The sequence below is a fragment of the Somniosus microcephalus genome, chromosome 1, assembly GCF_052327205.1.
Source record: "Somniosus microcephalus isolate GS21.2 chromosome 1, FLI_Smic_1.0, whole genome shotgun sequence".
NCBI lineage: Eukaryota > Metazoa > Chordata > Chondrichthyes > Squaliformes > Somniosidae > Somniosus > Somniosus microcephalus.
This window is the reverse complement of record NC_140987.1, coordinates 245,372,339-245,398,472: the sequence shown is the minus strand read 5'-3', so window position 1 is coordinate 245,398,472 and position 26,134 is coordinate 245,372,339. Positions and strand designations below refer to the sequence as shown.

Below are 26,134 nucleotides of genomic sequence, written 5' to 3'. Positions count from 1 at the left end.
GCATGGCAGGCAGCAAGGTGTATGGGGCAGCAAGGTTCTGGAGATGCCCAATATCAATGAGATGACCTTGCACTGACCCTTCCCGCTCTGGTAGGGTGTGCACTGGAGAGCACCACCAGATGCAATGCCAGCGTAACTGTCGGGACCATGGCCAAAAGTTTTAAAGCCCTGTTTGAATCTCTAATTTTAATCTTAACAGCTTGTCTAATCATTGCTGATCGGGGTGTACCAGCCTCGAAGCACTAACTCAGCCTTCAAGCACTTCCTGTTAGGCTATAGACTTTTAAGGGGAAAAACTTTGCTGGGGCGCTACTTTTAGCACCTGAAAAAATTAGCGCCCCCGCGGCTGAACTTCATTGTTAGCGCCCCAAGAGGCAAGCGGGGGTGCTACTAGAAGCGCCCCACCTCCCACGTTTTGGCACTGTGAGTGAATATCGCAGCAACGGGGGCAGGTGCTGGCAGGCAGCCAGCAACAAAAATGGCCGCCTGGCATCTCGCCTTTAATTAGCGCCACCCCAGCCGCAGGTAGGCCCCCCTGACCCCGTCGGACATAGTGGTAAGTCAGGGGGCGCTCCCGAAGATCGCGGCCAGGGCGCTGCACACGGCGATGACGTCATCGCCAGCGGCACAGTGATGCGGTATGCTAACGGTTACCATCACTGCTAACATCCCGCTGAATTTCGCAGGAGGCGTTGGCAGTGCCGTGCCCGGGCGCTAGTTGCTTTGCGCCCTGTTAGCGCCCCAAGAGGGCACTAATGGGAGGCGCAAAGCAACCAAATTTTAGGCCTTCGTTTTTATATTGATAATATAACAGAAGTGCCCTTTATCCATGTCACTAGTGTTCCACAACCTGTGGGGAAGGTACACAGAGACGTGATGTGGTTTGCAGGAAAATCGGTAGAGATGGTGTTTCTAACACTCGAAACTTCTCCGATTGTGCCAATCTGCCTCGCCTGCCATTGCTCAGACCGTGCTCCTTCACACCTTGTGCCAGTAAGTTCAATCATTTCGTGTTTTACCTTTTTTAGAATAATTTAAATATTGCATTTAAATTTATAAACAGAAATAATGGATAATAGCAATTTGATATTTTCTGTTTTAAAATACGAGGATGTTTTTGAGACAGTTCTAAATGTGATAACTTTCTGCAGTAGTTCTATATGTGACAGAAGATAAAAATTCCAAAATTGTGTACCAAAAACATTCAATTGTTTATTTGTTTCAAGTAAACCTAAACAAGCGCCAATATTTATCTTGCAACTGTTATGATTTCACAGCCATTTTAATATTCACGACAAAGCATCATTTTAAAATCCTTATTTACCCTTGAACCACCTCTGCTTCCAATCGCTCAGCCCAGAGATAAGATGGTCCAGGCTATAAACTATTCTGTGACCACCATCGATATTATTTTCTGATTGGTCAGTTGGAGATACCATATATATCAATTTCTCCTTTCACGATAATATTCCTGTGCGCTGCCTTGTTGTGCAGCTTTAGATTCTCCACGAGTGTTTTGACAATCTATGCACGTTGTCTGAATAATCGGGGGCGAGCTGCTAGTGCTATTGGGCAGGGGTTGGGGGTGTCGAAGCAGGCTATGGGGAGTGACTGGGCGGGGGCGGAGGGGGGTTGGAGCAGGCGACTGGGCGGGGGCACAGGGGGGTCAGAGAGGGCTGGGCGGCAGCGGGGGGTCGGAGTGGGTGACTGGGAGGGGGCGGAGAGGGGTCAGAGCATGTGACTGAGCAGGGTCGGAGGGGGGTCGGAGCGGGTGACTGGGCGGGGGGCGGAGAGGGGTCGGAGCGGGTGTGAGTGGGCGGGGGCGGAGAGGGGTCAGAGCATGTGACTGAGCGGGGTCGGAGGGGGGTTGGAGCGGGTGACTGGGTGGGGGTGGCAGGGGGTCATAGCGGGTGACTGGGTGGGGGCGGAGGTTGGTCGTAGCGGGTGACTGGGCGGGGGCGGAGCAGGTGGCTGGGCGGGGGCGGAGGGGGGGGCGGAGCGGGTGGCTGGGCGGGGGCGGAGGGGGATCGGAGCGGGTGACTGGGAAGGGGCAGAGGGGGGGTCGGAGCGGGTGACTGGGCGGGGGCGGATGGAGGTCGGAGCGGGTGACTGGGCGGGGTCGGAGCGGGTGACTGGGCGAGGGCGGAAGGGGTCGGAGCGGGTGACTGGGGGGGTGATTGGGGGTTGGAGCGGATAACTGGGCGGGGCGATTGGGGGTCGGAACAGGTGACTGGGCGGGGGTGATTGGGGGTCGGAGCGGGTGACTGGGTGGGGGCGATTGGGGGTCGGAGCGGGGTGACTGGGCGGGGGCGGAGGGGTGGGTGACTGGGCGGGGGCAGAGGGGGTGGGTGACTGGGTGGGGGCGGAGGGGGGTCGGAGCGGGTGACTGGGTGGGGGAGGAGGGGGGTCAGAGCAGGTGACTGGGCGGGTCGGGAGGGGGGTCTGAGCGGGTGACTGGTTGGGGGCGGAGGAGGGTCGGAGCGAGTGACTGGGCGCGGGCAGATGGGGGTCAGAGTGGGTGACTGGGCGGGGGCGGAGGGGGGTTGGAGCGGGTGACTGGTTGGGGGTGGAGGGGGGGTCGGAGCGGGTGACTGGGCGGGGGTGGAGGGGGGTCGGAGCGGGTGATTGGACGGGGGCGAACGGGTCGGAGCGGGTGACTGGGTGGGGGCGGATGGGGGTCGGAGCGGGTGACTGGGCGGGGGCGGAGGGGGGGTCAGAGCTGGTGACTGGGTGGGGGCGATTGGGGGTCAGAGCGGGCTATGGAGGATTCGGTGCGGGCTATGGAGGATTCGGAGCGGGCTATGGGGGAGTCGGAGCAGGTTATGGGGGAGTCGGAGCGAGCTATGGGGGGGAGTCGGAGCGGGCTATGGGGGGGTCGGAGCGGGCTATGGGGGGGTCGGAGCGGGCTATGGGGGAGTCGAAGCGGGCTATGGGGGATTCGGTGCTGGGTATTGGGGAGTCGGAGCGGGCTATGGGGGGGGGTCGGAGCGGGCTATGGGGGGGTCGGAGCGGGCTATGGGGGAGTCGGAGCGGGCTATGGGGGGGGTCGGAGCGGGCTATGGGGGATTCGGTGCGGGCTATTGGGAGGCGGAGCGGGCTATGGGGGGAGTCGGAGCGGGCTATGGGGGATTCGGTGCGGGCTATTGGGGAGTCGGAGCGGGCTATGGGGGGGTCGGAGCAGGCTATGGGGGGGTCGGAGCGGGCTATGGGGGATTCGGTGCGGGCTATTGGGGAGTCGGAGCGGGCTATGGGGGAGTCGGAGCGGGCTATGGGGGGGTCGGAGCGGGCTATGGGGGATTCGGTGCGGGCTATTGGGCAGTCGGAGCGGGCTATGGGGGAGTCGGAGCGGGGCTATGGGGGTGTCGGAGCGGGCTATTGGGGAGTCGGAGCGGGTTATGGGGGAGTCGGAGCGGGCTATGGGGGGGTCGGAGCGGGCTGTGGGAGGGGGGTCGGAGCGGGCTGTGGGAGGGGGATGGAGCGGGCTGTGGGAGGGCGGCGGAGCGGGCTGTGGGAGGGGGGTCAGAGCGGACTGTGGGAGGGGGGTCGGTGCGGGCTATGGGGCGGTCGGAGCGGGTTATGGGGGAGTCGGAGTGGGCTGTGGGAGGGTCGGAGCGGGGCTATCGGGGGGTCGGAGCGGGTTATGGGAGGGTCGGAGCGGGCTATGGCAGAGGGACGAAGCTGGCTACGGGAGGGGGGTCAGAGCGGGCTGTGGGAGGGGGGCGGAGCGGGCTATCGGGGGGTCGGAGCGGGTTATGTGTGGGGGTCGGAGCCGGCTATGTGGGGGGGGGCGTCAGAGTGTGCTATGGGGGGTCGGAGCGGGTTATAGGGGGATCGGAGCGAGCTGTAGGGGGAAGGAGCGGGCTATGGAGGGTCGGAGCGGGCTATGGGGGTGTCGGAGCGGGCTATGGGGGGTTCGGAGTGGGCTATGGGGGTGTCGGAGCGGGCTTTTGGGGGTCGGAGCAGGCTATGGGGGGGTCGGAGCGGGTTATGGGGGGGTCGGAGCGGGTTATGGGGGGGTCGGAGCGGGCTATGGGAGAGGGACGAAGCGGGCTACGGGAGGGGGGCAGGGCGCGCTATGGGAGGGGGGTCGGGGCGGGCTATGGGAGGGGGTCAGAGCAGGCTATGGGGGGGTCGGAGCGGGCTATGGGAGGGGGGTCAGAGTGGGCTATGGGAGGGGGGGCGGAGCAGTCTATGGGAGGGGGCGGAGGGAGCTATGGGAGGGAGGTCGGAGCGGGCTATGGAGGGGGTGTCAGAGCAGGCTATGGGGGGGTCGGAGCGGGCTATGGGAGGGGGGTCTGAGTGGGCTATGGGAGGGGGGTCGGAGCGGGCTATGGGAGGGGGCGGAGCGGGCTATGGAGGGGGGTCGGAGTGAGCTATGGGAGGGGGGTCGGAGCGGGCTATGGGAGGGGGCAGAGCGGGCTATGGGAGGGGTGTCGGAGCGGGCTATGGGGGTGTCGGAGCGGGCTATGGGGGTGTTGGAGCGGGCTATTGGGGATTCGGAGCGGGTTTTGAGGGAGTCGGAGCGGGTTATTGGGGTGTCGGAGCCAGCTATCGGGGGTCGGAGCGGTCTACTGGGGAGTCGGAACGAGCTATGGGGGAGTAGGAGCGGGCTGTGGGGGGTCGGAGCAGGTTATGGGGGGGTCGGAGCGGCTATGCGGGGGTCGGAGCAGGCTATGAGGGAGTCGGAGCAGGCTATGGGGGAGTCGGAGCGGGCTATGGGGGATTCGGAGTGGGCTATGGGGGATTCGGAGCGGGCTATGGGGGGAGTCGGAGCGGGCTATGGGGGAGTCGGAGCGGGCTATGAAGGATTCGGAGCGGGTTATGGGGGAGTCGGAGCGGGCTATGGGGGGTCGGAGCGGGCTATGGAGGGGGTCGGAGTGAGCTATGTGGGAGTCGGAGCTGGCTGTGGGTGTCAGAGCGGGTTATTGGAGAGTCGGAGCTGTTTATGGGAGGTTGGAGCGGGCTATTGGGGAGTCAGAGTGGGTTATGGGGGGCTGGAGCGGGCTATGGGGGGGGTCGGAGTGGGCTATGGGGGGTCGGAGCGGGCTATGGGGGGTCGGAGCGGGCTATGGGGGTTCAGAGCAGGCTATGGGTGGTCGGAGCGGGTTATGGGGGGGTCGGAGCGGGCTATGGGGGAGTCGGAGCGGGCTATGCGGGGGTCGGAGCGGGCTATGGGGGGTCGGAGCGGGCTATGGGGGAGTCGGAGCGGGCTATGGGGGGGGTCGGAGCGGGCTATGGGGGGTCGGAGCAGGCTATGGGGGAGTCGGAGCGGGCTATGGGGGTTCAGAGCAGGCTATGGGTGGTCGGAGCGGGTTATGGGGGGGTCGGAGCGGGCTATGGGGGGGGTCGGAGCGGGCTATGGGCGATTCGGAGCCGGCTATGGGCGATTCGGAGCGGGCTATGGGGGAGTCGGGAGCGGGCTATGGGGGAGTCGGAGCGGGCTATGAAGGATTCGGAGCGGGTTATGGGGGAGTCGGAGCGGGCTATGGGGGGGTCGGAGCGGGCTATGGGGGGATCGGAGCTGGCTATGGGGGTCGGAGCGGGTTATTGGAGAGTCGGAGCTGTTTATGGGAGGTTGAAGCGGGCTATGGAGGGGTCGGAGCGGGGCTATGGGGGGGTCGGAGCGGGCTGTGGGAGGGTCGGAGCGAGCTATGGGAGGGGGTTCGGAGCGGGCTATGGAGGGGGGTCGGAGCGGGATATGGAGGGAGGGTCGGAGCGGGATATGGAGGGAGGGTCGGAGCGGGCTATGGAGGGCGAGTCGGAGCGGGCTATGGAGGTGGGGTTGAAGCGGGCAATGGAGGGTCGGAGCGGGCTATGGGGGGGTCGGAGTGGGCAATGTGGGGGCGGAGCGGGCTATGGGGGCATCGGAGCAGGCTATGGGGGGGCGGAGCAGGATATGGGGGGGGATCGAAGCCGGCTATGGGGGGTGGGGTCGGAGCTTGCTATGGGGGGGTCAGAGCAGGTTATGGGGGGGTCGGAGCGAGCTATGGGGGGTGGTCGGAGCGGGCTATGGGGGGGTCGGAGCAGGCTATGGGGTGGTCAGAGCAGGTTATGGGGGGGTCGGAGCGAGCTATGGGGGGTGGTCGGAGCAGGCTATGGGGGGTGGTCGGAGCGGGCTATGGGGGGGTCGGAGCAGGCTATGGAGGTGGGGTTGGAGCGGGCTATGGGGGGGTCGGAGCGGGCTATGGAGGGGGGGTCGGAGCAGGCTATGGAGGGAGGGTCGGAGCGGGCTATGGAGGGGGGGGTCGGAGCGAGCTATGGAGGGGGGTCGGAGCGGGCTATGGGAGGGGGACGGAGCGGGCTGTGGGAGGGGGACGGAGCAGGTTATGGGGGAGTTGGAGCCGGCTATGGGGGGACGGAGCGGGTTATTGGGGAGTCGTAATGGGTTATAGGGTTTGGAGCGGGCTATGGGGGGGTTGGAGCGGGCTATGTGGGGGTCGGTGCGGGCTATGGGGGGTTCGGAGCGGGCTATTGGGGAGTTGGAGCAGGCTATGGAGGGTTGGAGCGGGCTATGGAGGGTCGGAGTGGGATATTGGGGCGTCGGAGTGGGATATTGGGGCGTCGGAGCAGGTTATGGGGGGTCGGCGCGGGCTATGGGGGTGTCGGACCGGGCTATTGGGTGGTCGGAGCGGGCTATAGGGGGGTCGGAGCGGGCTATTGGGGGGTGGGAGCGGGTTATGGAGTGTCGGAGTGGGCTATAGAGGTGGGGTTGGAGCAGTCTATGGGGGGGGCAGAGTGGGCTATGGAGGGTCGGAGCGGGCTATGGGCGGGTCGGAGCGGGCTATTGGGGGTCGGAGTGGGCTATTGGGGGGTCAAAGCAGGCTATGGCAGGGCGGAGCAGGATATGGGGGGGGTCGGGGCCGGCTATGGGGGGGGGGGTCGGAGCTTGCTATGGGGGGGTCAGAGCGGGTTATGGGGAGGTCGGAGCGAGCTATGGGGGGCTCGGAGCGGGTTATGGTGGGGGTCGGAGCGGGCTACGGATGGTCGGAGCAGACTATGGGAGGGTCGGAGTGGGCTATGGAGGGTCGGAGCGGGCTATGGGGGATCGGAGCGGCTATGGGGGGGTCGGAGCGGGCTATGGGGGGGGTTGGAGCAGGCCATGGGGGGGGCGGAGCGGGCTATGGGGGTTTGGAGCAGGCTATGGGGGTGCGGAGCGGGCTATGGGGGTTTGGAGCAGGCTATGGGGGGTCGGAGCGGGCTATGGAGGGAGCGTCGGAGCGGGCTATGGAGGTGGGGCCGGAGCGGGCTATGGAGGAGGGGTCGGAGCGGGCTATGGAGGGAGGGTCGGAGCGGGCTATGGGGGGTTCTGAGCGGGCTGTGGAGGTGGGGTTCGATTGGGCTATGGGAGGGGGTTCGGAGCGAGCTATGGGTGGGGGGGTCGGAGCGGGCTATGGGAGGGGGACGGAGCGGGCTGTGGGAGGGGGACGGAGCGGGCTGTGGGAGGGGGATGGAGCAGGTTATGGGGGAGTCGGAGCCGGCTTTGGGGGGTCGGAGCGGGTTATTGGGGAGTCGGAGCGGGTTATGGGGGGTTGGAGCGGGCTATGGGGGGTCGGAGCGAGCGGGCTATGGAGGGTCAGAGCGGGCTATTGGGCAGTCGGTGCGGGTTATGGGGGGGTGAAATAAAGAATAGATTTACCTTTCTAATCTAGGCTTTATTAACTTACAAATCCTGTAGCACATCTTCAACACCCAGTCCCAACTAAAGGCTGGAAAGAACTGAATTTAAGATGGCCACCACAAATCACATGACATCAACTACCAATGAGATTACAGCATATATCCCAAGGCAGGAAACAAACAACCAATCACAATACTTCTTACTAAACATAAAGAATAATCACCACAGGGGGTCGGAGCGGGCTATGGGGGGTCGGAGCGGGCTATCGGGGGGTCGGAGCAGGCTATGGGGGGGCGGGAGCGGGATATGGGGGAGTCAGAGCAGGCTATGGGGGGGCGGAGCAGGATATGGGGGGGGGTCGGAGCCGGCTATTGGGGGTGGTGTCGGAGCTTGCTATGGGGGGGTCAGAGCGGGTTATGGGGGGGTCGGAGCGAGCTATGGGGGGTGGTTGGAGCGGGCTATGGGGGGGTCGGAGCAGGCTATGGAGGTGGGGTTGGAGCGGACTATGGGGGGGTCGGAGCGGGCTATGGAGGGGGGGGTCGGAGCGGGCTATGGAGGGAGGGTCGGAGCGGGCTATGGAGGGAGGGTCGGAGCGGGCTATGGAGGGGTCGGAGTGGGCTATGGAGGGTGGGTCGGAGCGGGCTATGGAGGGGGGGTCGGAGCTGGCTATGGAGCGAGGGTCGGAGCGGGTTATGGAGGGCAGGTCGGAGCGGGCTATAGAGGTGGGGTTGGAGCGGGCTATGGGAGGGGTCGGAGCCGGCTATTGGGGGGGGTCGGAGCGGGCTATGGGAGGGATGTCGGAGCGGGCTGTGGGTGGGGGGACAGAGCGGGCTATGGGAGGAGGGGGCGGAGCAGGCTGTGGGAGGGAGTTCGGAGCGGGCTATGGGAGGGGGGGTCGGAGCGGGCTGTGGGAGGGGGCGGAGCGGGCTGTGGGAGGAGCGAGCGGGAGCGGGCTGTGGGAGGGAGGTCGGAGCAGGCTATGGGAGGGGGGTCGGAGCGGGCTGTGGGAGGGGCGGAGCGGGCTGTGGGAGGGAGTTCGGAGCGGGCTATGGGAGGGGGGGTCGGAGCGAGCTGTGGGAGGGGCGAAGCGGGCTGTGGGAGGGGGACGGAGCGGGCTGTGGGCGGGAGGTCGGAGCGGGCTATGGGAGGGGAACAGAGCGGGCTATGGGAGGGGCGGAGCGGGCTGTGGGAGGGGGGTCGGAGCGGGCTATGGGAGGGGAACAGAGCGGGCTATGGGAGGGGCGGAGTGGGCTGTGGGAGGGGGGTCGGAGCGGGCTATGGGGGATTCGGAGCGGGCTATGGGGGTTCAGAGCAGGCTATGGGGTGTCGGAGCCGGTTATGGTGGGGTCGGATCGAGCTATGGGGGGTCGGAGCCGGTTATGGTGGGGTCGGAGCGGGCTATGGGGGGGCTCGGAGCGAGCTATGGGGGAGTCGGAGCCGGCTATGGGGGGTCGGAGCAGGTTATTGGGGAGTCGGATCGGGTTATGGGGGGTTGGAGCGGGCTATGGGGGGGTCGGAGCGGGCTATGGAGGGTCGGAGCGGGTTATGGGGGGTCGGAGCTGGTTATGGGGGGTCGGAGCGGGCTATTGGGGGGTCGGAGCGGGTTATGGGGGGTCGGAGCGGGTTATGGGGGGTCGGAGCGGGCTATTGGGGGGGTCGGAGCGGGCTATGGAGGGTCGGAGCGGGCTTTGGAGGGTCGGAGCGGGTTATGGAGGGTCGGAGTGGGCTATGGGCGGGTGGAGCCGGCAATGGTGGGGCGGAGCGGGCTATGGGGGCGGTCGGAGCAGGCTATGGGGGGGCGGAGTGGGCTATGGGGGGGTCGGAGCAGGCTATGGGGGGGCGGAGCGGGATATCGGGGGGGGGTCGGAGCCGGCTATGAGGGGTGGGGTCGGAGCTTGCTATGGGGGGGTCAGAGCGGGTTATCGGGGGGTCGGAGCGAGCTATGGGGGGCTCGGAGCGGGTTATGGTGGGAGTCGGAGCCGGCTATGGGTGGGTCAGAGCTGGTTATGGGGGGGGGTCGGAGCGGGTTATGGGAGGGGGGTCGGTGCGGGCTATGGGAGGGGGGTCGGTGCGGGCTATGGGAGGGGGGTCGGAGCGGGCTATGGGAGGGGGTGTTTGGAGCGGGCTATGGGAGGGGGGTCGGAGAGGGCTTTGGGAGGGGGGTCGGAGCGGGCTATGGGAGGGGGTGTTTGGAGTGGGCTATGGGAGGGGGGTCGGAGCGGGTTATGGGAGGGGGTCGGTGCGGGCTATGGGAGGGGGGTCGGAGCGGGCTATGGGAGGGGGTGTTTGGAGCGGGCTATGGGAGGGGGGTCGGAGAGGGCTTTGGGAGGGGGGTCGGAGCGGGTTATGGGAGGGGGGTCGGTGCGGGCTATGGGAGGGGGGTCGGAGCGGGCTATGGGAGGGGGTGTTTGGAGCGGGCTATGGGAGGGGGGTCGGAGAAGGCTTTGGGAGGGGGGTCGGAGCGGGCTATGGGAGGGGGCGGAGCGGGCTATGGGAGGGGGTGGAGCAGGCTGTGGGAGGTGAACGGAGCGGGCTATGGGAGGGGGGTCGGAGCGTGCTGTAGGAGGAGGGGTCGAAGCGGGCTATGGGAGGGGGTGGAGCGGGCTATGGGAGGGGGTGGAGCAGGCTGTGGGAGGTGAACGGAGCGGGCTATGGGAGGGGGGTCGGAGCGTGCTGTAGGAGGAGGGGTCGAAGCGGGCTATGGGAGGGGGGTCGGAGCGTGCTGTTGGAGGGGGGTCGGAGCGGGTTATGGGTGGGGGGCAGAGCGGGCTGTGGGAGGGAGGTCGGAGCGAGCTGTGGGAGGGAGGTCGGAGCGGGCTATGGGGGCGGGGTCGGAGTGGGCTATGGGAGGGGGTCGGAGCGGGCTATGGGAGGAGGTCGGAGCGGGCTATGGGAGAGGGGTCGGAGTGGGCAATGGGAGGGGGGTCGGAGCGGGCTATGGGAGGGGAGTTGGAGCGGGCTATGGGAGGAGGGTCAGAGCGGGCTATGGGGGGGTCGGAGCAGGCTATGGGGGGGCGGAGCGGGCTATGGGGGGGGTTCGGAGCGGGCTGTGGGAGGGGGGTTGGAGCGGGCTGTGGGAGGGGGGTTGGAGCGGGCTGTGGGAGAGCAGTCGGAGCGGGCTGTGGGAGAGAGGTCGGAGCAGGCTGTGGGAGAGCGGTCGGAGCGGGCTGTGGGAGGGGGGTCGGAGCGGGCTGTGGGAGGGGGGTCGGAGCGGGCTGTGGGAGAGGGGTCGGAGCGGGCTGTGGGAGAGAGGTCGGAGCGGGCTGTGGGAGCGAGGTCGGAGCGGGCTGTGGGAGGGAGGTCGGAGCGGGCTATGGAGGGGGTGTTTGGAGCGGGCTATGGGAGGGAGGTCAGAGCGGGCTGTGGGAGAGCGGTCGGAGCGGGCTGTGGGAGGGGTTAGGAGCGGGCTGTGGGAGAGTGGTCGGAGCGGGCTGTGGGAGAGAGGTCGGAGCAGGCTGTGGGAGAGCGGTCGGAGCGGGCTGTGGGAGGGGGTTCGGAGCGGGCTGTGGGAGAGAGGTCGGAGCGGGCTGTGGGAGAGAGGTCGGAGCGGGCTGTGGGAGGGGGGTCGGAGCGGGCTGTGGGAGAGAGGTCGGAGCGGGCTGTGGGAGGGGGGTCGGAGCGGGCTGTGGAACAGAGGTCGGAGCGGGCTGTGGGAGAGAGGTCGGAGCGGGCTGTGGGAGGGGGTTTGGAGCGGGCTGTGGGAGGGGGGTCGGAGCGGGCTGTGGGAGAGAGGTCGGAGCGGGCTGTGGGAGGGGGGTCGGAGCGGGCTGTGGGAGAGAGGTCGGAGCGGGCTGTGGGAGAGAGGTCGGAGCGGGCTGTGGGAGAGAGGTCGGAGCGGGCTGTGGGAGAGAGGTCGGAGCGGGCTGTGGGAGGGAGGTCAGAGCGGGCTGTGGGAGAGCGGTCGCAGCGGGCTGTGGGAGGGGGGTCGGAGCGGGCTGTGGGAGGGGTTTGGAGCGGGCTGTGGGAGAGTGGTCGGAGCGGGCTGTGGGAGAGAGGTCGGAGCAGGCTGTGGGAGAGCGGTCGGAGCGGGCTGTGGGAGGGGGGTCGGAGCGGGCTGTGGGAGAGAGGTCGGAGCGGGCTGTGGGAGGGAGGTCGGAGCGGGCTGTGGGAGGGGGGTTGGAGCGGGCTGTGGGAGAGAGGTCGGAGCGGGCTATGGGAGGGAGGTCGGAGCGGGCTGTGGGAGGGGGGTTGGAGCGGGCTGTGGGAGAGAGGTCGGAGCAGGCTGTGGGAGAGAGGTCGGAGCGGGCTGTGGGAGGGAGGTTGGAGCGGGCTCTGGGAGGGGGGTTGGAGCAGGCTGTGGGAGGGAGGTCGGAGTGGGATATGGGGGGGGTCGGAGCGGGCTATGGGAGGGGGACGGAGTGGGATATGGGGGGGTCGGAGCGGGCTATGGAGGGGGACAGAGCGGGCTGTGGGAGGGAGGTCGGAGCGGGCTGTGGGAGGGGGGTTGGAGCAGGCTGTGGGAGAGAGGTCGGAGCAGGCTGTGGGAGAAAGGTCGGAGCAGGCTGTGGGAGGGAGGTCGGAGCGGGCTGTGGGAGAGAGGTCGGAGCAGGCTGTGGGGAGAGGTCGGAGCAGGCTGTGGGAGGGGGGTTGGAGCGGGCTGTGGGAGGGAGGTCGGAGCAGGCTGTGGGAGGGGGGTTGGAGCGGGCTGTGGGAGAGAGGTCGGAGCGGGCTGTGGGAGGGGGGTTGGAGCAGGCTGTGGGAGGGGGGTCGGAGCGGGCTGTGGGAGGGGGGTCGGAGCGGGCTGTGGGAGAGAGGTCGGAGCGGGCTGTGGGAGGGAGGTTGGAGTGGGCTGTGGGAGAGAGGTCGGAGCAGGCTGTTGGAGAGGTCGGAGCAGGCTGTGGGAGGGGGGTCGGAGCGGGCTGTGGGAGAGAGGTCGGAGCGGGCTGTGGGAGGGGGGTCGGAGCGGGCTGTGGGAGAGAGGTCGGAGCGGGCTGTGGGAGAGAGGTCGGAGCAGGCTGTGGGAGAGAGGTCGGAGCAGGCTGTGGGAGAGAGGTCGGAGCGGGCTGTGGGAGAGAGGTCGGAGCGGGCTATGGGAGGGGGTCGGAGCGGGCTATGGGAGGGGGGTCGGAGCGTGCTGTTGGAGGGGGGTCGGAGCGGGTTATGGGTGGGGGGCAGAGCGGGCTGTGGGAGGGAGGTCGGAGCGAGCTGTGGGAGGGAGGTCGGAGCGGGCTATGGGGGCGGGGTCGGAGTGGGCTATGGGAGGAGGTCAGAGCGTGCTATGGGGCGGGGTCGGAGCGGGCTATGGGAGGGAGGTCGGAGCGGGCTGTGGGAGGGGGTCGGAGCGGGCTATGGGAGGAGGTCGGAGCGGGCTATGGGAGAGGGGTCGGAGTGGGCAATGGGAGGGGGTCGGAGCGGGCTATGGGAGGGGAGTTGGAGCGGGCTATGGGAGGAGGGTCAGAGCGGGCTATGGGGGGGTCGGAGCAGGCTATGGGGGGGCAGAGCGGGCTATGGGGGGGGTTCGGAGTGGGCTATGGGAGGGTGGTCGGAGCGGGCTATGGGAGGGGGATCGGAGCGGGCTATGGGAGGGGTCAGAGCGGGCTATGCGAGGGGTGTCGGAGCGGGCTGTGGGAGTGGGTCGGTGCGGGCTATGGGAGGGGGACAGAGCAGTCTATGGGAGGGAGGTCGGAGCGGGCTATGGGGGGGCGGAGCGGGCTATGGGGGGGTGGGAGCAGGCTGTGGGAGGGGGACAGAGCGGGCTGTGGGAGGGGGTTCGGAGCGAGCTATGGGAGGTCGGAGCGGGCTATGGGAGAGGGGTCGGAGTGGGCAATGGGAGGGGGGTCGGAGCGGGCTATGGGAGGGGGGTCGGAGCGGGCTATGGGAGGGGAGTCAGAGCGGGCTATGGGAGGAGGGTCAGAGCGGGCTATGGGGGGGTCGGAGCAGGCTATGGGGGGGCGGAGCGGGCTATGGGGGGGGTTCGGAGCAGGCTATGGGAGTGTGGTCGGAGCGGGCTATGGGAGGGGGATCGGAGCGAGCTATGGGAGGGAGGTCGGAGCGGGCTGTGGGAGGGAGGTCGGAGCGGGCTGTGGGAGGGGGGTGGGAGCGGGCTGCGGGAGGGGGGTCGGAGCGGGCTGCGGGAGGGGGGTCGGAGGGGGCTGCGGGAGGGAGGTCGGAGCGGGCTGCGGGAGGGAGGTCGGAGCGGGCTGCGGGAGGGAGGTCGGAGCCGGCTGCGGGAGGGAGGTCGGAGCGGGCTGCGGGAGGGAGGTCGGAGCGGGCTGCGGGAGGGAGGTCGGAGCGGGCTGCGGGAGGGAGGTCGGAGCGGGCTGCGGGAGGGAGGTCGGAGCGGGCTGCGGGAGGGAGGTCGGAGCGGGCTGCGGGAGGGAGGTCGGGGCGGGCTGCGGGAGGGAGGTCGGGGCGGGCTGCGGGAGGGAGGTCGGGGCGGGCTGCGGGAGGGAGGTCGGAGCGGGCTGCGGGAGGGAGGTCGGAGCGGGCTGTGGGAGGGAGGTCGGAGCGGGCTGTGGGAGCGAGGTCGGAGCGGGCTGTGGGAGCGAGGTCGGAGCGGGCTGTGGGAGGGAGGTCGGAGCGGGCTATGGAGGGGGTGTTTGGAGCGGGCTATGGGAGGGCGGTCAGAGCGGGCTGTGGGAGAGCGGTCGGAGCGGGCTGTGGGAGGGGGGTCGGAGCGGGCTGTGGGAGGGGGGTCGGAGCGGGCTGTGGGAGGGGGGTTGGAGCGGGCTGTGGGAGGGGGGTTGGAGCGGGCTGTGGGAGAGCGGTCGGAGCGGGCTGTGGGAGAGAGGTCGGAGCGGGCTGTGGGAGAGCGGTCGGAGCGGGCTGTGGGAGGGGGGTCGGAGCGGGCTGTGGGAGAGAGGTCGGAGCGGGCTGTGGGAGAGAGGTCGGAGCGGGCTGTGGGAGGGAGGTCGGAGCAGGCTGTGGGAGAGCGGTCGGAGCGGGCTGTGGGAGGGGGTTCGGAGCGGGCTGTGGGAGAGAGGTCGGAGCGGGCTGTGGGAGGGAGGTCGGAGCAGGCTGTGGGAGAGCGGACGGAGCGGGCTGTGGGAGGGGGGTCGGAGCGGGCTGTGGGAGAGAGGTCGGAGCGGGCTGTGGGAGGGAGGTCGGAGCGGGCTATGGAGGGGGTGTTTGGAGCGGGCTATGGGAGGGAGGTCAGAGCGGGCTGTGGGAGAGCGGTCGGAGCGGGCTGTGGGAGGGGGGTCGGAGCGGGCTGTGGGAGGGGTTTGGAGCGGGCTGTGGGAGAGTGGTCGGAGCGGGCTGTGGGAGAGAGGTCGGAGCAGGCTGTGGGAGAGCGGTCGGAGCGGGCTGTGGGAGGGGGGTCGGAGCGGGCTGTGGGAGAGAGGTCGGAGCGGGCTGTGGGAGGGGGTTTGGAGCGGGCTGTGGGAGGGGGGTCGGAGCGGGCTGTGGGAGAGAGGTCGGAGCGGGCTGTGGGAGGGGGGTCGGAGCGGGCTGTGGGAGAGAGGTCGGAGCGGGCTGTGGGAGAGAGGTCGGAGCGGGCTGTGGGAGAGAGGTCAGAGCGGGCTGTGGGAGAGCGGTCGGAGCGGGCTGTGGGAGGGGGGTCGGAGCGGGCTCTGGGAGGGGGACGGAGTGGGATATGGGGGGGTCGGAGCGGGCTATGGAGGGGGACAGAGCGGGCTGTGGGAGAGAGGTCGGAGCGGGCTGTGGGAGGGAGGTCGGAGCGGGCTGTGGGAGAGAGGTCGGAGCAGGCTGTGGGGAGAGGTCGGAGCAGGCTGTGGGAGGGGGGTTGGAGCGGGCTGTGGGAGAGAGGTCGGAGCGGGCTGTGGGAGGGGGGTTGGAGCGGGCTGTGGGAGGGGGGTCGGAGCGGGCTGTGGGAGGGGGGTCGGAGCGGGCTGTGGGAGAGAGGTCGGAGCGGGCTGTGGGAGGGAGGTCGGAGCGGGCTGTGGGAGAGAGGTCGGAGCAGGCTGTGGGAGAGAGGTCGGAGCAGGCTGTGGGAGGGGGGTTGGAGCGGGCTGTGGGAGAGAGGTCGGAGCGGGCTGTGGGAGGGGGGTTGGAGCGGGCTGTGGGAGGGAGGTCGGAGCGGGCTGTGGGAGAGAGGTCGGAGCAGGCTGTGGGAGGGGGGTTGGAGCGGGCTGTGGGAGAGAGGTCGGAGTGGGCTGTGGGAGGGGGGTTGGAGCGGGCTGTGGGAGAGAGGTCGGAGCGGGCTGTGGGAGAGCGGTCGGAGCGGGCTGTGGGAGAGAGGTCGGAGCAGGCTGTGGGAGAGAGGTCGGAGCAGGCTGTGGGAGAGAGGTCGGAGCGGGCTGTGGGAGAGAGGTCGGAGCGGGCTATGGGAGGGGGTCGGAGCGGGCTATGGGAGGGGGGTCGGAGCGTGCTGTTGGAGGGGGGTCGGAGCGGGTTATGGGTGGGGGGCAGAGCGGGCTGTGGGAGGGAGGTTGGAGCGAGCTGTGGGAGGGAGGTCGGAGCGGGCTATGGGGGCGGGGTCGGAGTGGGCTATGGGAGGAGGTCAGAGCGTGCTATGGTGCGGGGTCGGAGCGGGCTATGGGAGGGAGGTCGGAGCGGGCTGTGGGAGCGGGTCGGAGCGGGCTATGGGAGGAGGTCGGAGCGGGCTATGGGAGAGGGGTCGGAGTGGGCAATGGGAGGGGGTCGGAGCGGGCTATGGGGGGGGTTCGGAGTGGGCTATGGGAGGGTGGTCGGAGCGGGCTATGGGAGGGGGATCGGAGCGGGCTATGGGAGGGGTCAGAGCGGGCTATGCGAGGGGTGTCGGAGCGGGCTGTGGGAGTGGGTCGGTGCGGGCTATGGGAGGGGGACAGAGCAGTCTATGGGAGGGAGGTCGGAGCGGGCTATGGGGGGGCGGAGCGGGCTATGGGGGGGTGGGAGCAGGCTGTGGGAGGGGGACAGAGCGGGCTGTGGGAGGGGGTTCGGAGCGGGCTATGGGAGGTCGGAGCGGGCTATGGGAGAGGGGTCGGAGTGGGCAATGGGAGGGGGGTCGGAGCGGGCTATGGGAGGGGGGTCGGAGCGGGCTATGGGAGGGGAGTCAGAGCGGGCTATGGGAGGAGGGTCAGAGCGGGCTATGGGGGGGTCGGAGCAGGCTATGGGGGGGCGGAGCGGGCTATGCGGGGGGTTCGGAGCAGGCTATGGGAGTGTGGTCGGAGCGGGCTATGGGAGGGGGATCGGAGCGAGCTATGGGAGGGAGGTCGGAGCGGGCTGTGGGAGGGAGGTCGGAGCGGGCTGTGGGAGGGGGGTCGGAGCGGGCTGCGGGAGGGGGGTCGGAGCGGGCTGCGGGAGGGGGGTCGGAGGGGGCTGCGGGAGGGAGGTCGGAGCGGGCTGCGGGAGGGAGGTCGGAGCGGGCTGCGGGAGGGAGGTCGGAGCCGGCTGCGGGAGGGAGGTCGGAGCGGGCTGCGGGAGGGAGGTCGGAGCGGGCTGCGGGAGGGAGGTCGGAGCGGGCTGCGGGAGGGAGGTCGGGGCGGGCTGCGGGAGGGAGGTCGGAGCGGGCTGCGGGAGGGAGGTCGGGGCGGGCTGCGGGAGGGAGGTCGGGGCGGGCTGCGGGAGGGAGGTCGGGGCGGGCTGCGGGAGGGAGGTCGGAGCGGGCTGTGGGAGGGAGGTCGGAGCGGGCTGTGGGAGGGAGGTCGGAGCGGGCTGTGGGAGCGAGGTCGGAGCGGGCTGTGGGAGGGAGGTCGGAGCGGGCTATGGAGGGGGTGTTTGGAGCGGGCTATGGGAGGGCGGTCAGAGCGGGCTGTGGGAGAGCGGTCGGAGCGGGCTGTGGGAGGGGGGTCGGAGCGGGCTGTGGGAGGGGGGTTGGAGCGGGCTGTGGGAGGGGGGTCGGAGCGGGCTGTGGGAGGGGTTTGGAGCGGGCTGTGGGAGAGTGGTCGGAGCGGGCTGTGGGAGAGAGGTCGGAGCGGGCTGTGGGAGAGAGGTCGGAGCGGGCTGTGGGAGGGGGTTTGGAGCGGGCTGTGGGAGGAGGGTCGGAGCGGGCTGTGGGAGAGAGGTCGGAGCGGGCTGTGGGAGAGAGGTCGGAGCAGGCTGTGGGAGGGGGGTCGGAGGGGGTCGGAGCGGTCTGTGGGAGGGGGGTCGGAGCGGGCTGTGGGAGGGGTTCGGAGCGGGCTGTGGGAGGGGGTTTGGAGCAGGCTGTGGGAGAGAGGTCGGAGCCGGCTGTGGGAGGGAGGTCGGAGCGGGCTGTGGGAGAGAGGTCGGAGCGGGCTGTGGGAGAGAGGTCGGAGCGGGCTGTGGGAGGGAGGTCGGAGCGGGCTGTGGGAGGGGGGTTGGAGCGGGCTGTGGGAGAGAGGTCGGAGCGGGCTATGGGAGGGAGGTCGGAGCGGGCTGTGGGAGGGGGTTGGAGCGGGCTGTGGGAGAGAGGTCGGAGCAGGCTGTGGGAGAGAGGTCGGAGCGGGCTGTGGGAGGGAGGTTGGAGCGGGCTCTGGGAGGGGGGTTGGAGCAGGCTGTGGGAGAGAGGTCGGAGCGGGCTGTGGGAGGGAGGTTGGAGCAGGCTATGGGGGGGGTCGGAGCGGGCTATGGGAGGGGGACGGAGTGGGATATGGGGGGGGTCGGAGCGGGCTATGGAGGGGGACAGAGCGGGCTGTGGGAGGGAGGTCGGAGCGGGCTGTGGGAGGGGGGTTGGAGCAGGCTGTGGGAGAGAGGTCGGAGCAGGCTGTGGGAGAGAGGTCGGAGCAGGCTGTGGGAGGGAGGTCGGAGCGGGCTGTGGGAGAGAGGTCGGAGCAGGCTGTGGGAGAGAGGTCGGAGCAGGCTGTGGGAGGGGGGTTGGAGCGGGCTGTGGGAGAGAGGTCGGAGCGGGCTGTGGGAGGGGGGTTGGAGCGGGCTGTGGGAGGGGGGTCGGAGCGGGCTGTGGGAGGGGGGTCGGAGCGGGCTGTGGGAGAGAGGTCGGAGCGGGCTGTGGGAGGGAGGGAGGTCGGAGCGGGCTGTGGGAGGGAGGTTGGAGCGGGCTGTGGGAGAGAGGTCGGAGCAGGCTGTGGGAGGGGGGTTGGAGCGGGCTGTGGGAGAGAGGTCGGAGCGGGCTGTGGGAGGGGGGTTGGAGCGGGCTGTGGGAGAGAGGTCGGAGCGGGCTGTGGGAGAGAGGTCGGAGCAGGCTGTGGGAGAGAGGTCGGAGCAGGCTGTGGGAGAGAGGTCGGAGCGGGCTGTGGGAGAGAGGTCGGAGCGGGCTATGGGAGGGGGTCGGAGCGGGCTATGGGAGGGGGGTCGGAGCGGGCTGTGGGAGGGGGGTCGGAGCGGGCTATGGGAGGGGGTTCGGAGCGGGCTATGGGAGGGGGGTCGGAGCGGGCTATGGGAGGGGGGTCGGAGCGGGCTATGGGAGGGGGGTCGGAGCGGTCTATGGGAGGGGGGTCGGAGCGGGCTATGGGAGGGGGGTCGGAGCGGGCTATGGAGGTGGGGTCGGAGCGGGCTATGGGAGGGGGGTCGGAGCGGGCTATGGAGGTGGGGTCGGAGCGGGCTATGGGAGGGGGGTCGGAGCGGGCTATGGGAGGGAGTGTTTGGAGCAGGCTATGGGAGGGGGGTCGGAGCGGGCTATGGGAGGGGGGTCGGTGCGGGCTATGGGAGGGAGTGTTTGGAGCAGGCTATGGGAGGGGGGTCGGACCGGGCTATGGGAGGGGGACGGAGTGGGCTGTGGGAGGGGGTGTTTGCAGCGGGCTTTGGAGGGGGTTTTGGAGTGGGCTATGGGAGGGGGTGTTTGGAGCGGGCTATGGAGGGGGTTTTGGAGTGGGCTATGGGAGGGGCCAAAGCGGGCTATGGAGGGGGGATCAGAGTGGGCTGTGGGGGGTTGGTGCGCGCTATGGGGAGTCGAAGCGGGCTATGGAGGGGTGATCGGAGTGTGCTATGGGGGGTTGGTGCAGGCTGTGGGGGGTTGGAGCGGGAAATGGGAGGGGTCGGAACGGGCTATGGGAAGGGGGGTCGGAATGGCCTATGTGGGGTCGGAGCGGGCTATGGAGAAGGAGTCGGAACAGGCTATGGGAAGTGGGTGTCGGAGCGGGCTATGGGGGGTCGGAGCGGGCTATGGGGGGTCGGAGAGGGCTATGGGGGGTCGGAGAGGGCTATGGGGGGTCGGAGAGGGTTATGCGGGGGTGGTTTGGAGCAGGCTGTGGGAAGAGGGGTCAGAGCGGGCTATGGGGGAGGTGGTTTGGAGCAGGCTATAGGAACGGGGGGGTCAGAGCGGGCTATGGGGGGTTGGTTAGGAGCAAGCTATAGGAACGGGGGTGTCAGAGCGGGCTATGGGGGGTTGGTTTGGAGCAGGCTATAGGAACGGGGGTGTCAGAGCGGGCTATGGGGGGTTGGTCAGGAGCAGGCTATAGGAATCGGGGGGGTCAGAGCGGGCTATGGGGGGTTGGTTTGGAGCAGGCTATAGGAATCGGGGGGTCAGAGCGGGCTATGGCATTGGGGCTGTTCGTGACTCCTGTGGAATCAGCTAAGTACTCGGGCTTCTCCTGGATCCACAGGAAGGAGTTTCTTAAAAAACAAAACTTGGAAGTTCTTACCTTTTGGTTGGCAGGGGTGGGTGTGGGGGTTGGGGCGGCTACTGCAGGATCCTGAGTGGGGAGACCTGACTCCGTTCTCAGGCAGGTCCTTTAACAGGTGTTAGACCCTTGAATATGTAAATTTGGGGCCTAACATCTGGTTTAGAAAAAGACTGATTGGGGAGAGACAAGATTCCCTCTGTGTCTCTAATCCATTGTTTCTACTTTGTCTCTAAATGTAGTCATGCAGGCGTCCTATTGTAGGGCCCTGTGTCTAGATCATTCAAACCAGTAAACCTTTGGACAAGAAAATCCAGTGTTTTTCTGCTCAAATTTAATTTGCTTCGAATGTCTGTTGTTTGGCTGTAGGACTGAACAGAAAGGAATACAAGCCTGCCCACCGACAAGGACCTCATATACTGGGTCTTCGAAAAGTGTATGTCCAATTAAGGAAAGAAAGAAAACTCCACTTCACCACTGGTGGACAGGCATATCTGCTTCCTAAAACATCAGTGGTCATCAGGTGTCCTGTTAGAAGATTCCGGAAATCTATGGTAACGTGGGAGAAAGATGGAAAACATTTATCAAGCTCTACCCATGTCACAGTCACTCATTTTGGTTATATCAAAATAAACCGATTGAAGCCAATAAATATAGGTACCTATACATGTGTAGCAGGACCTGTGCATGATAATTTTGTGATTAAAATAATTGGAAGCAACAATAAACTGATTGAATCACTATCGTCCAGTAAACAGGAAGGAGCCGTTGGGAAAGGAATCTCAAATGAAGCAGTAAGTCCAAAGGACAAATACCTACCAGGTTTGAGGATGAATGGTAGCAAGTCAGACAAAAATCGATTCTTCATAAACCACCATAGTCAGTATGATGGAATTATTCTTAGACTCCTTGAGATAAAAGGTTGGTCTCGAGAGAATCTGGATTCAAGGGAGTCACAGGAGTCCACAGATAAGGACTTCACGTCTGCAGAGGACGCCAGCATGGAATCTATTGTTCCATTAACCTATGTAATAGATCAGGAGAGACTGGATGAAATTAGTCGGGCCATATCACGGCAGACTGATGATCGGAAGGATGTCTATGCTACTCATGTTATTGCCCAGTTAGTTGCTGAGATTTCTAAGGGCCAACCAGATGCCAATGAATCCAAACTCAAACACGAGGAGAGAAACACAGATACCAGTTCAGTGGAACCTTCTTTCCATAAAATCACTACTGATGGCCATGGAGTACCAAAATTATCCTCAGTGGATCGGTCCAGTTCTAAGGAATCTATTCATGCATCTAAAGAGTCGTTCAATGCACCAGTAATACTGCAGAAGACCAATGCCAAAGTGTTACCTCTGTCAGCAGAGGTCATTGCCGATGTGGGCCATACAGTAGTGCTGGCTAGCTGGACGCATACATTGGTGCTGAGGTGTGAAGCAGAGGGAAACCCAAAACCTGTCATTAGCTGGACAAAGAATGGCCAAATGTTGAAATACAGCCATAGGTAAGATCGCTTTTATTCATTATGTGTAGTGGCTGGTTCATTGCTTATCAGTAAATATGTTGGAGCACTCATCACTGTCCATCCTCTTCCCACATGTATTCTAACCCTCAGACACTAACAACTCCAATGAATTCAATGCTCCCTAAGCTAGTGTTATTTCTGATGGTTCAGTTCCCATGCTGTGGGCCTGAATCATCTCCTGGCATTACAGTAATAACACTATTCAGATGTTTGGAGTGAGTTTTTAGTGTAATATTATTGTAATAGTAATAATGTTTTCAAAAAATCCTAATACAATGCAAAACTGTTAAATGAATAATGATTTTGCCAAGTAATTTTATTCACATCTAGCAATACCGCACACTATTTAACAGTTAACCATTTTTTAAAACAGTTCATCAATTAATGCTTTGTAGGTATTCGGGTTTACCGATGTAGGTATTGGACGAATTCCTACTTAATAATCGAGTTCGACTCCAGGAGAACAATCAAAAAGGTTTTTAATGCAGGCACAGAGGAATTCTAACAGGTTGCAGAGCTAGGTAGAGAGCCATAAAATAGGTCTTCACCAGACGGGGACGCCACGAGGACTGAGTAGGCAGTCCTGTGGATTGCGTGATGACATCATCGCGTTCTTCCCGCGCTTGGGTAGTCACGTGACTTGCGTGATGACGTCATCGCGTTTGCCTGCGCTTGGGACGGTCACGTGACTTGCGACGTGACGTCATCGCGTTTACCCGGCACCCGGCACTGCAGCTGGCCGTTGCGGCCGAAGTCGCGGGAGTGGGAGGCCGAGCTGGGCCGGCGGCCGTCGCGGGAGCGGGAGGCCGAGCCGGGCCGGCGATTGTCGTGGGAGCGGAAGGTCGAGCTGGGCCGGCTCGTGTTTACCCGCGTCATCGCTTTTGCCCTCGTCATCGCGTTTGCCCGCGTCATCGTGTTAGGTCGCGTTCTTAAAGGGGCAACGGCCCGAACATGCAAACTCTATACAAACGTAGTTAAAGGGAATTATGTAGGTAAGTAAGGGACACTCTGTGGTACCGCTACAGCTTGCCACTTAGCTAAAGACACTGGAGGAAAAATTCGGTTGCTTTGCGCCTCCTGTTGGGGCGCAAAGCAACTAGCGCCCGGGCGCGGCGCCGCCAACACCTCCCACGAAATTCAATAGGAGGTTAGCGGCGGCGGTAACCATTAGTGCCTTGCGGCGCTGCACCACTGACAATGACGTCATTGCCACGTGCAGCTCCTCGGCCGCGATCTTCGGTAGCGCCCCCTGACTTACCGCCAGACGCTATGTCCGACGGGGTCAGGGGGGCCTACCTGCAGCCGGGACGGTGCTAATTAAAGGCGAGGTGCCAGGCGGCCATTTTTATTGCTGGCTGCCTGACAGCACCTGCCCCCGTTGCCGTCCCCGGCCTCCTCTTCAGTCCACCCGCAGAGTGTCGGCTGCGCTTCTCTCGAGTGCCAGGCTCCTTTGCCGGCACTCCGATCCCTGGTGGCCCAGCTGCCCCCTGGGTCGCGCTGCACAAGGCCCCACCGCTTTAAGAAGGGGAGGAAGGCCTGCAGTACCGCCGCGTGACGTGTGGCGCTGCAGCACATAGAGCCGCGATATTCCCTCGCAGCACCCCAAGGGGGAGGCGGGCGCTGCCAGTATTTCGGCCACGGGGGCGCTAATTTTTTCGGGGCAGCGAAATTAGCGTCCAAAGGGGGCATGACTCAATTTTTCCCCCACTGGATTAACAGGGTCCTCTTGCCTGTAGGATACTCACAAAACTTGAGCACTAGCACCTGATTAGACTGTTTTCACACCTAAACAAAAGCATTTGTCACACTGCTGATTTGTCACAAAATGCTTGAGCCCCAGCACCTGGTGAGGTGAAACATTACTGAGTCGTCTGCTAGGCGATTTTCATACCTGGACAAAAACACTTGTAAAAAGGGCTCAATGCATTGATTGGTAAAAGAGGGTTGAACAATCCTGATCTTTAGTGAGGCAGCCCAACACTGAAATTAATAGCTCCAGACTTTTGGAATTCTCTTAAATACTTTGGCCTAGAAATTCAGTTGTTTGCGCCAGCCGCTAGCACCTTAGGAGGAGGAGAAGTGGGGCGCTAAGCGGCTAGCGCCCGGGCGCAGCGCGATCTGCGCCTCTCGTGAACTTCAGTTAAGATTTAGCGGCGGCGCAAAACCTTTGCGCGCGCTCAGCTGCGCGCACAGATCCTGACATCATTTCATGGTGCAACGCCCTTTGTGCGCCCCGAGCCGGAAATTCAGTGGCGTCGGCCTATTGTGCGCCTGGCGTCCCTAGCGACTGGTAGAGGGGAACGGTTCCCAGTCGCTGCGGGGCGCGGGGGCGCTAATTAAAGGGGACTCCTCCTGCAGTATAAATGGCAGCCATTTTGCACCACTCCTTCTTTATGAGAGACGGATCTTTGGAGAGAGACAAAGGTAGAGAGCTTTCTGGTTTGGCTCAACACTCGCACAGGTACTTGTGGCTTCAGGCCACAGCTTTGCACTTGTCTTTAACTTCAGTGTCATAGCATTGATTGGAAACATATAATGGGGGCTGCAATGGGTGGAAACGTTGGGCTTCTCCATTGCATTCAAAGGGCTCAGAGACGCCGTGAGAGAGTGCCAGTCATGGCCAGACGGAGAAGAGCCAACAGGCGTCGGCAAAGGAGGCCTTACCCACCCAGGGTATACCGCCAGCAGTTCTCATATCTGAACATGTCTGAGGAGCAGTGTGTTCGGAGGCTGCGATTCAGAAGGGCGGTGGTCACTGAGATCTGCCACCTGCTTCGCAGAGATCTGCAGCCACAGCTGAGGAGCAGGACGTCTGCCGGTGGCAGTGAAGGTGACAGTGGCTTTCAACTTCTATGCCACCGGCTCCTTCCAATCCGCTACTGGGGACATTTCCAACATCTTCCAGTTTGCGGTACATTGCTGCATCCGCCAGGTGACCAATGCCCTTTTCAGAAGGAGACGTCAGTTCATCTCCTTTCCCATGACCGTTGACAAGCAGCAAGAGCGTGCAATGGGCTTTGCAGCATTAGCGGGCTTCCCCATGGTGCAGGGCGCCATTGACTGCACGCATGTGGCTTTGCGGGCACCTCTACAGAATGCCGAGGATTACCGCAACCGGAAGGGCTACCATTCGCTCAACGTGCAGTTGGTGTGTGACCACAGGCAGCTCATACTAGCTGTCAATGCCCGCTTTCCAGGCAGCAGCCACGATGCCTTCATCCTGCACCAGACTTCTGTGGCAGGCATTTTTGAAGCCCAGCCTCACCCACGAGGATGGCTTCTTGGGGACAAAGGCTATCCTTTGTGCACCTGGCTGATGACCCCGCTCCGTGTGCCCAGCACCCCTGCTGAAGAGCGATACAATGACAGCCATCAAGCAACCAGGAACATCATTGAGCACACAATCGGCATGCTCAAGCAACGGTTCCGCTGTCTGGATCGTTCCGGAGGAGCCCTACAGTACTCGCCTGAGCGAGTCTCCCATTTCGTTGTCGTGTGCTGCATGCTGCACAACCTGGCTATCCGCAGGACTCAGCCACTGCCAGCAGACATTGGAGGACATAAGAACATAAGAAGTAGGAGCAGGAGTAGGCCATATGGCCCCTCGGGCCTGCTCCGCCATTCAATAGGATCATGGCTGATCCGAAACTAGACTCACGTCCACTTCCCTGCCCTCTCCCCATAACCCCTAATTCCCTTATCTGCTAGGAAACTGTCTATCTCCGATTTAAACCAGAGGAGGAGGAGGAGGACCAGCACAGGAGGTAGGCAGAAAGTGCAAGGGCCGCCTGTCAGCAGCTTATTGCAAGTCGGTTCTAGGCCCCCTCTCAGGGAATGGCTTGTGCCAATGGCAGAAGATGAATGTAGCCGCTCCACAAGCCCTCAGCCGAGCAGGGCAACCAGGACTTCCAAAAGAAAGCATGGACAGTGCGATTTAAGAACATTTTTTACTGTGATATCTCTGTGCCCTTCCCACATGACAAACTGATGGAGAAACCCCCCCCAAAAACACAAATACACCAGTCTCGTCCTTTACAAGTAAAACAAATATACCAGTCTCGGCCTTTAAATATGAAACAAATACAGCAGTCTCGGCCTTTATATATGAAACAAATACACCAGTCTCGGCCTTTATATATAAAACAAAACATTTGGCCACACCTTCTACTTTTTCCCCTGCGAGGGTGATCCGTTTCGCTTCCGTGACTGGCCCCTACCCACCCTGCAGCTCCTCCTCAATGGGACCCCAGTGGCTGCAGCAAGGCTGGGGGAAGGCTGCTGAGGGTCAGATGGTGAGACGGCAAATGCCCTTGGGGGTCGGCCTGGACCAGCTCTGGGCCTGGAGGGGCCGGCTGCTGACTGCTCCAACTCTGCTTGGGCGGCAGCAGTCTGTCCAACAGCTGGTGGCTGCTGCAATGGAGGAGTGACAGTGTTGGCTGCAGGAATGCTGCCAACCTGACAGATCACAGGCACCCCCTGGTCGGCTGAAACATTGGCACGCGCACGGGCCAGCACTGCAGCATGCGCAGCAATCTGCTGAGGCACAGACTGCTGGGCTGCTGCGGCACGGCGAGTGCCCCGGCGATGCCTGGCCGATCCAGCGAGTGTGGCAGCAGTTAGTGCCCG

General features: G+C 64.7%; 1 protein-coding gene across 1 annotated transcript; it reads left to right on the top strand.

The window, feature by feature from the left end:
* The first annotated feature begins 843 nt into the window (after positions 1 to 843).
* On the top strand, positions 844 to 21,709 carry LOC147124690 (ADAMTS-like protein 1). Its single transcript, XM_085991622.1, has 2 exons — positions 844 to 993; positions 20,344 to 21,709. The coding sequence occupies exon 2, from the start codon at positions 20,526 to 20,528 to the stop codon at positions 21,489 to 21,491; it is 966 nt and encodes a 321-aa protein (XP_085847748.1). The 5' UTR covers positions 844 to 993; positions 20,344 to 20,525; the 3' UTR covers positions 21,492 to 21,709.
* Positions 21,710 to 26,134: the final 4,425 nt, after the last annotated feature.